Source organism: Cuculus canorus, chromosome 2 (genome assembly GCF_017976375.1).
Source record: "Cuculus canorus isolate bCucCan1 chromosome 2, bCucCan1.pri, whole genome shotgun sequence".
NCBI classification, from domain to species: Eukaryota; Metazoa; Chordata; class Aves; order Cuculiformes; family Cuculidae; genus Cuculus; species Cuculus canorus.
In genome coordinates this window covers 53,653,118-53,668,817 of record NC_071402.1, presented here as the reverse complement: position 1 = coordinate 53,668,817, position 15,700 = coordinate 53,653,118, and the positions used below count along the sequence as shown (strand labels likewise).

General features: G+C 37.6%; 1 protein-coding gene across 1 annotated transcript in view; it reads left to right on the top strand.

Moving 5' to 3' along the window:
* The window catches only part of LAMA1 (laminin subunit alpha 1), a 104,243-nt gene that overhangs the window by 46,922 nt on the left and 41,621 nt on the right, over positions 1-15,700 (top strand). Inside the window, exons 12-24 of the mRNA XM_054057816.1 lie at positions 840-1,013; positions 2,332-2,433; positions 3,133-3,344; positions 4,197-4,308; positions 5,213-5,323; positions 6,087-6,214; positions 6,790-6,876; positions 7,126-7,337; positions 7,829-7,935; positions 8,897-9,077; positions 10,355-10,491; positions 12,694-12,930; positions 15,332-15,475. Of these exons, the coding sequence (XP_053913791.1) occupies positions 840-1,013; positions 2,332-2,433; positions 3,133-3,344; positions 4,197-4,308; positions 5,213-5,323; positions 6,087-6,214; positions 6,790-6,876; positions 7,126-7,337; positions 7,829-7,935; positions 8,897-9,077; positions 10,355-10,491; positions 12,694-12,930; positions 15,332-15,475 (1,944 nt within the window). The remainder of the gene's footprint in view (positions 1-839; positions 1,014-2,331; positions 2,434-3,132; positions 3,345-4,196; positions 4,309-5,212; positions 5,324-6,086; positions 6,215-6,789; positions 6,877-7,125; positions 7,338-7,828; positions 7,936-8,896; positions 9,078-10,354; positions 10,492-12,693; positions 12,931-15,331; positions 15,476-15,700) is intronic.

Below are 15,700 nucleotides of genomic sequence, written 5' to 3'. Positions count from 1 at the left end.
ATGTCATTTCAGTGCATGCTTTGGCCTCGTTGAGTTGCAGTAATACCAGAAGCATTGGGTAGTGAAGGTTGCAATAATACACTGGAAAAGCAAGCAATTTTTTTCTGACTTTGCTGTTAAAATGTGTCTTTGCATATTGAAGACATGAATCTAGATCTGTTGCCTTGCTCACATATCTATTGGACAAGGCTAGAGTGACCTCTGGCAATATTGCCAGTACTCTTTCTTAGAAAACAGTGATTACAGACACCATTGTCTTGTGAATAGACATTTTGTGAATTAGGGGACTTTGGGGATGCTATTTTTCCACCAGATTTGTTCTGTACCTTTGCAGAGCTAGTCACACTTTAGTCCCTTGTTTTGTGTGCCAATAAAATGAGAGGAATGCACATCGAATTAACTGAAATTCTGAGATGCTTGTGTAAAACTCTTTCAGTGATAAGAACGAAGTTCTCTCATCTTGCTACCTCTTCTGAGACTTTGGATATAGCTTTCCTCCAGCTCAGCCTTATCTATAAATGGAGATGCTAGACTTCAAAGCCCTTGAAGTTCTGTAATTCAGTCTCAGGGAGTTACATAGGTATAATGTTAATTTTATTGGGAGGATCAAAATCACACCTGTTTTATTTTGCTTCTCCTTTGGTAGAGAAATAGACACAAACCTAGTCTGAAGCGCCATTTTTGCACATACTGGATGTCAGACTGGGTGAATGGAAGTGTTACAGATCCATCAGTTTGAGTGAATAGCTGGGAAGGGGTTAAGTTTATTGACTGATTTCTCAGTCAAAAAACTGAGACACAAAGCCTGACTCCATTAATATTGCTATACTTTCTTGCAGATATCAGACATGACTGGATGGCTTGTTACTGATCTGTATAATACAAGGAGTGTCCAGCCTCACCAAAGCCAATTTGATGGACCTCGTCAAATAAGTATTAACAACACTGAGGCTGTGAAAGTATTGAAACATACTTATTACTGGTCAGCACCTGAGCCATATCTAGGAAATAAAGTAAGTTCTCAGCTGGAGTAAAAACTTCTTCATATTTTATCTATTTTAATCATACCATATTGCTCTAAACATAATGCATTGTTTCTGTAATTAAATATTACATATAAATGCCAGTATTACCAGACTTCTAGCTCTTTGTGAACATTGATCTCCCTGCTTCCTTCTCTGCCTGGTTTTGACACAATATAATCTCTCTTTTTCTCTCTTGACCGTTACTAACGTATATGTTCACATTCCTCGCACTCTTGGCTCCTATCCCAAAGCTTGCAACCTTCATATCTTGTCAAATACAGACCGTTAAATTCCTCTTACTTTCCTCTTGGCTGTCTCACATCTCCGATTTAGCATTTATTATTTTCCAACTAACTTTTGCCCTTGTTACTGCCTAAAAGCTCTGAGCTTCCCATTTTTTGCAACGGAATCACAGAACAGTTGAGGTTGGAAAGGACCTCTGGAGGTCGTGTTGCCCTACCTCCCTGCTCAGGCAGAGCCTCCTAGAGTCAGATGCCCAACAACATGTCCGGAGAACTTCTGAACCTCTCCAAGGATGGAGACTCCACAACCTTCATGCCTGTGCCAATGCTCGGTCACCCTTGCAGTAAAGGCTCTTAATCATCTTAGTGGTTCTTTGCTGGGCTCTTTTCTGAGTGTCCATCTCTCCTATACTGGGAAGCCCAGAACTGGATTTAGAATGCCAGCTATGGCTTCACCAGCGCTTGGTAGAGGGAAACCTTTCAACCTCACTTACTGAATTATGTTTTCTTCCTGTCTCTTGGCCCATGCAACCCTGTTGCTTAATCTGGTGATACAGCAAATGAACACAAGTCTTTTAAGTGTAACGTTAAGGAGCAGTCTTGCACAGGGCAATGTTCATTCCAGTTCTCATCTCTCATTCATTTAATATGGATCTATCTGTTGGTACTACTCTATCTTACTGTGAAGTAGTTAGCAGCAGTTGTGGGGCTAAGGAGCCTGAAGGGTGGAATATGGAATGTGATTAACTCTAACATGCTGTGCCCCTTGGCTAGGACGGTAGTGTAAATCCCTGCTGCTTGTTGAAAGTCCTGTAGGTATTTCACTGAAAGAGGGCACTTATCTGAATCACCTGTGGAGCCTTCGGCTACCTTTTCCCACCTGCACAACAACAAGCCAGCGCTTGTCCCTGTGTTGATATACATAGCACGTTAAATTTTCTGTGGAAGATGGTATTTGTAAGCCCAAGTACTCCTATCATTTGGACATTATACTGTCCCATATAATTTCGTTGTGTTGGTTGGAGGTTATTTTGTTGTTAAACCTTTGATTTTTATTATTTCAGCTCACAGCTTTTGGTGGATATTTGAAATATACAGTATCTTATGACATCCCAATGGACAGCATGGACAGTGATATAGTATCCAGTGTGGATGTCATCATTCAGGTTGGTGTACTTTCAGTTTGTTATTATTCAGACATCATTTGGAATCTATTAAGGGGTTAAAAAAAGGAAAATAATATTTCTGCAGGTGTACCTTGTCAATTTTAACCCTCTTCTTAAATGCTACTACTAAGATCTTGTTACTACTCATTTATCTGATTTCCTGATCCATTTTGCTGAAATTGTAGGCATACAATGCTAATTTTAAATTATTAATACTTAAATTTTAAGCTTTGTGTAAACAGGTAAAGTGCTCGTTGCCAAACGTACAAAGCTCTGTTTACAAAAGAAACAACAATAAGGCAGAAGAATCTTGCTGATAGCTTACTTTCCTAGATTAATGTTGCAAAGTAAGGCTCTATATTGAATCCAGGCACCTCAAAAAAAAGTATTTTGTAAAACATACCTAGGAATAGAACACAGGAGAACAGAGACTCAGTTTTGTAGAGGAGGTTGATTTTTGAAATTTAATTCGTTTTCCAGAAAATCAAATATTTCTGAAATCTTTGAACCAAGACAGTGGGATTTTAGTCTTCTTGAAGCCATGGAAAAAGCAGACCTTTTACTACTTACTTTGTTCCTAGTGCAAGAAAGCTAGTTTGATTACCTCTTTTCTGTGTTATTTGGATGTATGACTAACATTAAATGTAATTACTAACTAAAATTTATATGCAAATATGGAAAAAATATTCTGTCTTTCAGGGTAACGGGCAGGTTTTGAGTACAAGAGCAGCAGGCTTGTCATTACAGCCATATGAGGAGTACTCTAATGCAGTGAGATTTGTGTCAGAGAATTTCATAGACCTCAATACAAAAAAAGCTATAGACCGTGAAAGGTTGATGACTGTTCTGGTAAACATGACCCATCTTCTGATCAGGGCCAACTACAACATCGCCAAAAAGGCCATGTACAGGTAAGGGAGAGAAAATAGTCAAGGTACTCTATGTAGTTCTATTATTTTTGTGTGTATGAAACACTGTTCATAGTGGCAGTATTCCTAAAGTTAATACTTCCTGAAAAAAAATCATTGTTTTAATTGAATTTTCTCAAGACCAGACTTGCCGCCAAATACATTTGTGTGGAAAAGTGCATTTAGTTGTTTTTGATACCTGATAACAGAAGCATTGATTTCTGCTTTAAAGTAACACTGCATAAATGCCTTGTTCAATGGCAGCTTTGTCAGAGGGAAATACCTCCAAAACTCTCAACAGTATGCTTATTCTGGCATGTGAGAAGTTAATCCATCACTGACTATTGAAAATGTGCCAGTAAAGATGTTGGCTGTAATTTCTTTTAATGTCTATTCGTAGATGTGCCTGATGCTCGTCTCTAAGGGAGTGCTTAATAGGGCAATAAGGCTGGAATGGATTAGCTGATCATTCCATAATCTTGAGTCAGCATTAACAGATCCAATTTGAGATCTCTGTTTTACCTGTTATCCAGGATAGACAAGGAAAAAAGTATACTGATATACTTCTAATACCATGACAGATGGGGAAGGTTTTGTTTAAACCTCTCCACAAGAGAAGAGACAATGGTGGTAACAATAATGATAATAGGAGAAGGGCCCATCTACTCCCTGAATTACAAATGCGGTGATGGGACTATAATCATAGCCCTTTTATAGCAGAGTTTTCTGCCTAGTCCTCTGCTGTCACTTGCAGGGAGCAGCATTCAGCAGTGTTACTCCCCTAGAAGCAAACTACCCTGTTCAAGATGAAGTTTGGGGAAGCAAGTGATGTGATGTTTTCATACTTGATCCTAGGCTGGACTCTGTGACCCTGGATACTGCAAGTGCAAATGTTATAGATCTGTCTTCAGCAGCAGATGTGGAATTGTGTGAATGTCCTCAAGGTTACACAGGAATATCCTGCGAGGTAACCTTTCAGAATGTCTTAACGTGTGCCAAATTACCTCTTATCTGAAAGTATCTAGGTTTTAAAGGCAGGCTGCCTTTAATTATACTGCAATAAAAATATATGTTTTGTGGTGATACGCTGTCTACTATACTGTACACAGTGCTGTAGATATTTTCTTCCAAATATGCTAAATGGGATTTAAACTTGTTTCTTGAATTCTGTTTGGTGGCACTAAAAGATGATGATCCACTTTAGACCATCAGTGTTGCAGAGGGAGTAGCTGTAAAAACTCTTTGAAGCTGTTTTGAGCTTACCTTACTCTATTAATAGCACTTTTCCCGAATCTGAATTGTGTACAGTTTATTTCTGTTTTATGTCATTAGGTTTATGGAAGCAATAAGGCATCTTGGCAGGGAGCAATGCTAGCCTTTGGAAGATCTGACAAGAGTCAAATGTGTTGTACAATGTGGTTGCTTATATATCCGTGAATAGAAGATTAGTGAGGTGGAGCACCATATGCAGAATAGCAGGAATTATTTTGACAAATAATTTCAGTATGAGGCCTTGTGCCATAGCATTGATAATGATTCCACGGAGGAGGCAGAACATCTGGTTTTTATTGTCCTATAATAAAGAACTTCACATATTCAGCTGCACAAAATTTAACTTACGTGCCTCCAGGGGACAAAGGGCTGAATCAAAGTTTCATGGAGTTAATTCTTATCCCCTTTATCCAGTGGAAGTCAAAAACAATCACCAGAAAAGAGCTGCAGTGACTTCAATAGAGTTGAAAGAGCATTCAGTTACTACAATGTGATTGAGTCAGATCGTGGGTGTTCAGAAGTGGGCTCTTTGAAAGTGTTCTGATGTGTACTTCTAACATGTGCAATACCACTGCTTTTTTCCACTCGTTTCTTTTCAGTCCTGTCTCCCTGGGTACTACCGTGTAGATGGAATACTCTTTGGAGGTATTTGTGAACCCTGCAAATGCAATGGGCATGCAACTGAATGTGATATACATGGCGTTTGCTTTGTAAGTCATCCTTCAAAGTGTTTGTGTTTTAAGCATCTATTTAGGACTTAGGAGAGCATTTTGGCAGTGGGAGACAAGTTTACAATGTATGTAAATTTCAGGCTATAGGTACCAAGTGTTTATTTTTCTTGCTTTTTATTGTCTGCCTCAGTATATGTTCAAGGGGCTCCATTAAAGTGTTCTCCAGTAAAGGATTTGTTTCAGTTTATCATTTCATGAGCGTAGTAATCAGAAATAAAATAAAGATGTCCCTGTATAGTGGCTGATAAAAATATTAACTTTGCCTGCTGCGGGTAACAATAAAACTTTTCCTGAAAGGAACAAAATTAGCGGTGGTTTGGGTGAGTGTCTGTTTTTGGATATGTGTGCGTATTCCATGACCGACATCAGTGGAATTTGCACATTACCTTCTGAAGAGATCTCTTCTGAAATTTAAAGGTCCCAGAAATACGATGGCTACACAACAGTAAGAAGTTTATGACAAGTTTGTTACTGCAAATATGTACAGTATACAAAATATGTTTAAGTTTGTCTAGATAATGTGGCTTGTTTAGTGGTGTAAAGTATGTTCTAAAATGTAGGAAAGAAAGAATTGGGATCTGTTATTGCAGCTTGGAAATACTTCCACCTATTTTCAAAGTTTACTCTGTCCTTCATGGCTGTCTTCTTGAATGTTATATTGCATGCAGATTCCTGCAGACATCCCTTAGGGCAGAAAAACTGTCAAAAGTAAATATGAAAAGACTGTTTCCATGTCTCACAGGGTTGTCAACACAACACGACAGGACCTTTCTGTGATCAGTGCTTGCCTGGCTTCTATGGAAGACCATCCCAAGGAACTCCTGAGGACTGCCAGCCCTGTGCATGTCCTCTGAGTTCTGCTGCAAACAAGTAAGCTGCCTATCTGAGCTTTTCTTTTGCATAGTTAACAAAATTAGAAAGTGAGAAGAAGAAAAAATGCTGTGAAATCTGAAGATTTTTCTTCTCCCTCTTCTTTTGAGCCTATCTCATTGAAATATTGTTTTTCTAGGTAGACAAATGTATAGACTAAGCTAAGACAGGCTGGGTGCAATTTGTCCGTGAAGTGTCAAAGTAATGCTTTGACCTGTCCTTGAACTTGGCAGCAAAATTACTGTTGTTTTTCATGTTATTTGAGAAAATTTCAGAAGGACAGAAGTGTTGCATGTGAAAAAGGGGAGCTCAGTACAGGATTTGGACAGATTTGCTAAAAAGAGGGCCAGGGTTTTTAAATCTTCCTTTCCTTTAAAAGAAAAAAATCTCAAGAAGAGTTTTTGAAAATGATAACTTTATTTTGACAATTTGTCACACTTAAAGGAGGGAAAAAATTGTAATTGCGTGGTTATATAGATAAGTGCATGGATTTGAAGGGTGGATATTGATTGTATGTCTGTAGAAGTCATATGGTTCTGTATATTGATACTGACTGACACAAATATTGTTGATAGTTTCAGTCCTACTTGCCAACTGAGTGAAGGAGGTGGAATTGTTTGTGACGAATGTCTTCCAGGCTATACTGGTTCTCAGTGTGAAAGGTATGTACACTAGCTTTGGGTAAACTATCTATACCATTATGATCGCTAACTGTTCATCATCCCACCTGCCTTGAATTTGTTCATACCAAATGTACAGAATATTTCTAATAAAGTTTTACTTTCTATTTGTCTTTGCTTGTAACACAGAGACACTTTAGATAAAAACATAATAGGAAGTACTCCCTTGGGTGGGGAGAGTGTTTGACACGAGTGCATTCCAGCTGACATAGCTTTTAATCTCTGGTGCAGGTGTGCTAACGGTTACTATGGAAATCCACTTGTGCCTGGACAGTCATGTGCTCCTTGTGAATGCAATGGCAATGTAAACCCACAAGAAGATGGCCACTGTGATACCTTCACAGGACAATGCCTGAAATGTCTGGGGAACACAGCAGGTCACCACTGTGAAAAGTGTGCCGATGGGTATTATGGGGATGCAGTGACTGAGAAAAGCTGTCATGGTAAGCTATTATTACTTGTGAAATTTAAGAGCACAAAAATGTGGTGTAAATGGATGGAGAGTTATGCACCTTTGCTGAAGGATTTAACCTTCAAGTTATGAGTTGGCAACTGCAGGTTGAAAACAGTGGGATTGGGTTAGCCTGAAGAAGGAAAGTATTATGCTGGGGTATGACACTTCATATTCCTGAAACTTACTGGCTTCTTAATACAGTCCCTTCAGCAGTGACCTGCTATAGACATTTCTTACTTCTGAATATTTGGTATAGGGCTGAAAGAAACAAACTTCTCAAAAGTATCTGTTCACAGAGGTGGTTTTGGGTTTTTTATCTTTTACACCAAGTAGTACAGATATTACTGTATTATATTAACATCTGTGGGATATAAACAGGTGAAACATATATATCAAATTTGGAATTCTGTATAACAATGAATGCATATTGATACACATTAATAATTTTTTTGCATCTGGTTTCTTTTTGTCTAACCTAAGCGTGTGAGTGCCATGTGAATGGTTCCCTTTCAAGTACTTGTCATCATGAGACAGGCTTCTGCCAATGCAAATCAAATGTGATTGGGGAGAGATGTGATAAGTGTTTGGTAAGCAAATATTTACCTGTTCCAAATATCTGCATTTTCTTGTGACTTGGTCTTCCTGTTTATTTTATAGATATTGATTAGAACAAATTCAGAGACTGGCAGCAACTATATTCAGAGGGGAGGGACAGGGTGCTTGAAGCAGGACGAAATATTTGTCTGAACAGGCTTTTGTGGCTGCAAATTGCTCTACCTGTGCTCTTTCAGATGTGAAGCTATTTAATTGACTTGTCATCCTTCTGAATAGAGCTGTTCAGGCTTGTGCTGCACTAAGTGACAGTGTGCAGTCATGTTGGCTTACTGAAAAAATGAACCGTACACAGCTAACAGACCTCAAGGGTTCTTAGTGTTGTGCTTCTGCAAAATGAAATCTAAGTGGGAATATCTGAAGAATGCAGTTGGGAATAATAAAAACGCCCTGGCTAAACACCAAAACAGAATTCAGCTAAAAGGCAGGCCTATTATAACAACAAGTAGATATTCACTGGTGATAAAAACCAGCAATTTCCAGCCTTTGCAAAGTGTAGAACTGCCTCAGAGACCAGAGCAGGAAATCTGTGCCCAGTTACTGCCCTTGTGCCAGCCCAGCTGAATGCCTTTCGCTCCACATGTACCATAGGTCACTGACTTGCTTTGTTCTGATCTTTCATTCACATTCACAGAAATCTGTGCGTGATCAGTACAGCCCACCCTCACCTCACGGAATTCTTTAAATCAAAATAACCTCAGACTTCAGAACATAAAGTCTCACTGATGTGGTTGGAGACCCATGAGATCATTTCAGTATTCACTTTTTCACTCAAATGCCTGCTTGCGTATAGCTGGGAACAGTGAAGAGATAAGGTCAGGGCAGTCACACAGTGCTGGCTGTTCATATAGGTCATACAGCAGGGAAAATAAGAGTGTACATTGTATTGTTTTCTTATGAAATATAGCTCAAATTTATTTGCTTCCTATCCAACAGAATGGTTATTATGGACTGCTTAGTGGGCTTGGCTGCATTCCCTGCAACTGTAGTCAATTTGGCTCAGTCTCCGAGGACTGCGATCATCAGGGGCAGTGTCACTGTGTACCAGGAGTGGCTGGGGAGAAGTGTGATCGCTGTGCTCATGGCTTTTATGCATTCCAGGATGGTGGCTGCACGCGTAAGCTCTAATCTACGATTCTTTCAGGATTTGTCTAGAATTTCTTTCAGCAATGTATTTTATGTTAAACTCTGGCAAAGGTCAGTTGTTTTGATGACTACGCAGAAAAATCTGTAGAACGGTATCCTAATACTTTGATTAAGCTAGGGAACAAAGCATTTCTTTCACTTCTTATTATGTAGTTCCTTGTAAAAGGTGATGACTATGAAATAACTCATAAAGGTATGACAAGAATATTACATCTTCAATAACTCCTTTATCTCTGTTTTATAAAACCCTTCAGTCCCACAGAGAGAATAGAAAGTTCTTTCTGCAATCGTAAAAGTTAAGAGCTACTGCTCTTACAGGTTTTTACTTTATTTTTTCATTTAATCCTTAAAAATATATTTTATACTTTGGTAAGATGTCATTGATACTTTTTTCCCATCATCACCTGGGTGTGTATGATTTTTAGTCATGATACAGGAGAAAATGTTAATCCAAACAAAGAGCATGCTGTCAAAAACCTATCTTGTCATGTTAAGATGCCCTTTTCAACACAGTATAACTAATGAAATGCCCCCCTTTTCTCCAACCTGACAGAACATTTTTTCATGCCTCAAATTGTACAGTAATATGAAATCTGCAGTGAGACTATATAAGATTAAGTTTTGGAACATATATACCATGTCTTTGCTAAGAAACTAAGATCCCTTAGTCAGCTTTAATAATTTCAGTCTTGAAAATTTTGTAGTTGTTGTTAAAACAATCAATGAAACCACTTTTCTGAACTTATGCTTTTTAGCAAGAAAATTGATGCTTTTCTTAAGTAAAAAAAAAGTGTTTTCTGCAGCAGTTCATTATTATCAAAATAGTTATCCATCCTTATTATTCGGTAGAGAATTCTTGAAAAGTTTTAATTCCTGAGATTAACCATTTCGCCTGCTTGAGAACATTATCATATCTTCTGATTAGTTTTTTGTCCTCTATACTAGAATATTTTCCTACAGATTTAGTCTTCTCCACAATAATTTTGTTTGGCTTCGTTGAGTCCCCTGTGGAAATGCAGCACTGTTTTTTGAACCACCAAACAGGCTATGTCAAGAAGCAGTAATGAGCTTTCAGTAAACACGGGGAATGTCACTGTGGTCATAGTTTGTCTCTTGGGATGCAAGGAGTTCCTGGTGGAATGGTTAAACTGTACCTTGTAGTTAAGAAAAGTAAGGCTATTGGTGGTCTTGGAGTTTCTTCTCTGTTGCTAAAGCAAAGATTAACCATTGGTGCTCTTTCTCTTGCAGCCTGTGACTGTGCTCATACTCAGAACAACTGTAATGCTGATTCAGGCCAATGCATCTGCCCCCCTCACACCTTGGGACCAAAATGTGAACTCTGTGAAGAAAATCACTGGGGACACTCTCCTAAACTTGGCTGCAAGGTATGGTAGGCTGGCCAAAAAGTCATGGCTGTTAAAAGCCATTCACCTTATACTAATGTCAGAATTGGACTCTTAAGAACCCCAGTCTTCATTTTCTGTCTCAAAGTGCTAGTGCAGCATGCTGACATTACCAAAAAAAAAAGAAATCAGATTGTGAAGTGTTTATTGAGGAACCTTCTAAGAAAGCTGTCTTTGAAAATACTGATCAGAGTGTCTATTCTGGTTAGGTTCACAGATCATCTTAAAATTTTGAGGTGCAAATTCTAATTTCTAAGTCCTTAAATAGTGATACTAAAATGGATTTATAGCAACAATTGGCATCAAGGAACATAGTTTCTTTGCTAATCAAGGAGTGATGATATTACGGCTTTAAGAACAATGAAATCTAGCTTATCTTGAAAGTCGCTGCATGCTTTTTTCTGAATATTTGAAATTAAAATAGTACAAGGTAGTTAACATTTCATGAATAGAAAAAGGGTAGCTCCCATTATCTCAGCCTAATATTTATGATTAAGTAGTAAAATGCCAACTCAGTGCAGATCCAAGGAGTAGCAACCATTTACACGATTAGGTTTATGTCTGACAGGTATGGCATGGGGCCAATTGTTGCTTTAAATGTTGGAATTCTAAGAAGCATCAGAATTAGATGAATATAATGGTTAACTTTGATGGAGAAACCTCAAATATAATCAACTTGACAAGGCCTGTCATTATATGTAGAGAGTACTTGACAGACATAAGTATCAGCTAAATTGGGTTTTTTTCCCTCTCTTTTTTTACAGTAAAGATTATAAAATAGTTCTGTAATATCTCTTCAGAGTTTACTGCCATAGTGATTTATAGCAACTTACTTGGCAGCCACTCTTTAAACCACTGCTTTGTCAGCTACCAGCTACTGTCACTCTTACCTAATGTTCTGCAAATGCTGATCATGGGGCGTTTCCTTTCATAAGGTGATTCCACAGCAGCTGCCAATGATGAAGTTTAATTAAATATATTACCGCTCTTTTGTGACATACAGATGGAGATTAAAGTACATGCAATTTTTTTCTGTTACAATGATTCTTAGAATCGGGTTTGATGTTCAGAGCTATAGACATTTAATGGTATCTGGGAGCCAAAGCTGTTAACTTGTTTGGTCACAAGGTGTATTAGACTAGGTACTGCAGAACCTAGTGCTTACTGCTAGAGTAAAAACTACTTAATGCAAATAATACCGGTGGTGAGCAGCAAGCTTGTGAAGAATGCTAAAGAACACATAGTGATGCTAATAGATTTTACCGGTGGTGAGCAGCAAGCTTGTGAAGAATGCTAAAGAACACATAGTGATGCTAATAGATTTCTTGTGGGTCTTTGTGTAGAGTGCTTTACAAGGTAAGGCTTTTAATCTCAAAGAGAGATGGCAAAGGAAGAGGACTCCAGGAAAGTGCTCACAATCAGGTCATGATAAATGGAATATACTTTTGGCCTGCACTGTTTAAATAACCACAGAGTAAAACTGGACTTGTTAAATAACTACAGATATGAAATTAAGACTGAACATTGGATACTGACGAGTTAAGTACATCCACTTTGCATATTTCTAACAACAGGTTCTTATGAATGATTGCATAGAGAAGGATAGGCTCTGTCAGGGAAAAGTATTCTTCTGACACGAGCTGCAGTGCATGCTGAGCTTCCGACCTTTGGATGCAAGGAGATTCTTGGTTCCTCATCAAAGAGTAAATGAAGCTTAAACAAGATTTTGACCCTATTAACGCTTCTTGAAATCTTAAGACAATGTCAGTATTAAAATGTTTCTTTAATCGTGCTTTTAAAATTATTGTGCATATGAGTTTATTTCATTCAGCATTTATATAACATGATTTTATTTTACTTGCTGCACTCAATATGCAGTATTTCAAATATAGTCTTTAGGTTTTTTTCTGGAACGGGTTCCTTCAACTCTGATTTCCGACCCAGATTTGGGAATCAACAGAGTTTCTTACTTTTTGCCACCTACTTTTTACTATCAATCCAATTCTTTGCTCAAATACAAACCAGAGAGTCTAATTTCTATGTGGAAGTTCTTCCCTTTTATTTTTGTATAGTAGTTGTTGACAAACATTGAGTTTTAAGGTCACCTCTAAATTTACTAGGTGGTTTCTTTTGTAACAAAATTGTTTTTAAACATCTGCTGAACTTTTCTTCTTTTCCTCTAAGGCTTGCAACTGTAGTGGCATTGGTTCAACCAGTCTCCAGTGTGATGTATTGATGGGTCAATGCCAGTGCAAAGTGGAATTTCAAGGACAAGACTGTTCCAGGTGTGCACTAGGTTACAGAGACTACCCGGACTGTGTTGCCTGTGACTGTGACTTGAATGGAACCAAAGCAGAGAATTGTGATGACACTGAAGGACTTTGTGGTTGTGAAGAAGAAACTGGCATCTGTGCCTGCAAGGTACTAAATTATTCAGACAATTTTGGGACAGCACTGGGATTTTCTGATCATCTGTCACATAAAAGTCATGGGAGGTGTAGGGCTGAAAGGACTTTTAAAAGGCAATCTGCATCCTTTCTTTTAGACATTTTGGAGTACACATAGAGCTCTCCTAAAGGATTTTCTGTGCCAGTGCTAAACAGGTCATACTATCAGACAGCTTTCTTAAAAACTGCCAGTTGAGGTTCCTTACTTTGGACACATGCAACACAGCTTTAGGAAGAAGAGACAGCAACGTTACCAACATGGCATTGTTACTTTTGTTCTTAGAAATTCCTGTGATAATGCTAGACGCTTTATCTCCTATGTCTGATTGTTTTGTTTTACATAGCCAGGTAATTTTATCTCCAATTTGTAGTCATAACATTATTGTGGCACAGTACTGTTGCTGTCTTTTAGACAGAATTCATGGAATTTGATGTGGATGTGTATTAAGAAGTCAGGATCAAGACTTACTGTATACCTAATGACAAAAAGTCATTTCTAGCTGACTAATGCTGAATCCTTGCGAAGTTTACAAACAGCCACTGTACATCTGATAGAAAAATGGCTGATATCTTTCTTGTCATGTACAGAATTTGTCGTATTTTATGACTATGGTCTCAGTACAGTCCTAAATTCAAATAGATTACATTTGCTCAATGTAATATCCATGTGTTTATTCTGTATTAAGTGAATTTCTGTAACCACATCATTCTTAAAATACATTCAGAGTCCTCTTTTTCATGGATGAGTATTGTGAGGTAGAAATTTGTCTGGCTTTTTCTTTTGCACCTAGATTTTTGTCTGCTACATTTTAAGTAGGACAAAGCCCTGACCATAAGTTCTAGGACAAAATTTTTGTAGATGTTAAATATATGAGAATGATACTAGTGACTACTGTCGTTGTATTTCTCTGTATGGTGTAAATGCCTTCTAATACCAAGAACAAGGCTGTATGAACCATTTTTAATGGTACAATTTTTACATGCTATATTTATCCCACTTGCCTTATTCTACAGCTGCATTTTGCTTTGCAAATAGTTCCAGTAGTAACAGTTCATAACTCATATGCATTATTTCTTAGCTGCTATTCGAAAGGTTGGTTTTTTTCCTCAGTACGCATAGAACATTATCCAGATGTAATAGGTAAAAGTATTTTGATGTAATGAGCAATGCAGAGAAATTATTTCTACCTCAAGCCAGGGAAAACAGTTCTTTCATGGAATCTAGGAATACGTTGCTGCAAGAGTTTCACTTCTGAGTGTAGGTCATATCAATTGATGACATCTTGAAGTTTCTGAGTACACAATCTGTGATAAAAAGATAGACTATTTCCTTACCTTTAAATTCCCTACATGCTGTTTTGTCAATGAATAATTTCCATCTTTGTTCAGAAACAGAGAGACAGCACTTCTACAGCTTCTTTCATCCTAGATGTGAAAGCATTTTAAAAAACTAATTGAATGTAGAAAAATCCAGTGGAAAAGCTATTATATTCTTATCTTCACTATAGAAATGGAAAAAATGAAATGCAGAGAATATTTTTTCTGCTCAGACACACATGGATTTATTAGGTTTGGGAGCAGCACGTTGATTCAGATGATATAGGCTGCTCTTTTCAAAATCCAAATGATAATGATAGGGAGAAAACAATAAATACAAAATGGAGGATCTCAATGTTTAAAAAAGTGTGGGTGTGTAGCAAGATCAATTTATTTTCCCCTGTGCTATATTCAAAGGCAGTGCTTAAGGATAACTCATGTATATTGCTAATAGTGAAGTCTGAATTGACATTTTTGTGTGGAAAAAAGGAAACATTAAACACAGAGATTTAGTAGTACAGATATTTCTGGAAAGCTGGGACTTTGTTTTTGAAAGACTGAGTGATAGAGATGAGCTTACTTAAGGCAACAAATGTATGCTTTCGTAGTTCTCTCTCCAGTCTTCTGGTTAAATGTGACAGAAGGCACTAACTGTACTTTCAGATATTTCTTCAAGTTGGACTTATGAGTTGAGAACTGAGTGCAAAAACAGACACTTGGGAAGACGCCCCCTAATTCCTATTAGTATTGAGCAGTTTCTTTGCTACTTCTTGCAGGGAGAGAAGATTTTTCTGTCTTGAATGGAAATGTACAGCTGCTAATTTTTGCTAGAAATACACAAGTTTAGCTTGAATATTCCACTCTTTTTCTTTAAAAATAACCCAAACATTGTAAAATAATGAAAAAAAATGTACTGCATAGTAAACCATGATAGGTACAATAATTGACTTCCTGTTAAGTTGTTTACATAGCAGCTAGTTGTTCTTTATAAAAGAATCTTTCATTCAGCTAGCAAAGTAATACTTGTGTGGGGATATGTTGTTTTTTCTTTCTTCCAGGAAAATGTCTTTGGTCTACAATGCAGTGAGTGTAAACCTGGAACTTTTGCTCTGTCAGCTGACAATGTGCTAGGCTGTACTCCATGCTTCTGTTTTGGGATGTCCACATCTTGTTCGGAACTAGAAGATCATGTGAGAATTCCTGTAAGTAAAGTGACATAAGAATACAGAACATGGTTTGGTGTAATCCTCATGTTAGGTTACCACACTTGTGTGTCTAAGGTTGCATACATTTCATTAACGAGGCTGAATGTAGTTGGCTAACTTAGGGAGACAGTGGCATATAGGAGAATGAAAAAGAAGGCAAGTGGTACGTGGTCATAGTCTTATTTCTGAAACCTTGTATTTAATTCTTTACTTCTTAAAAGA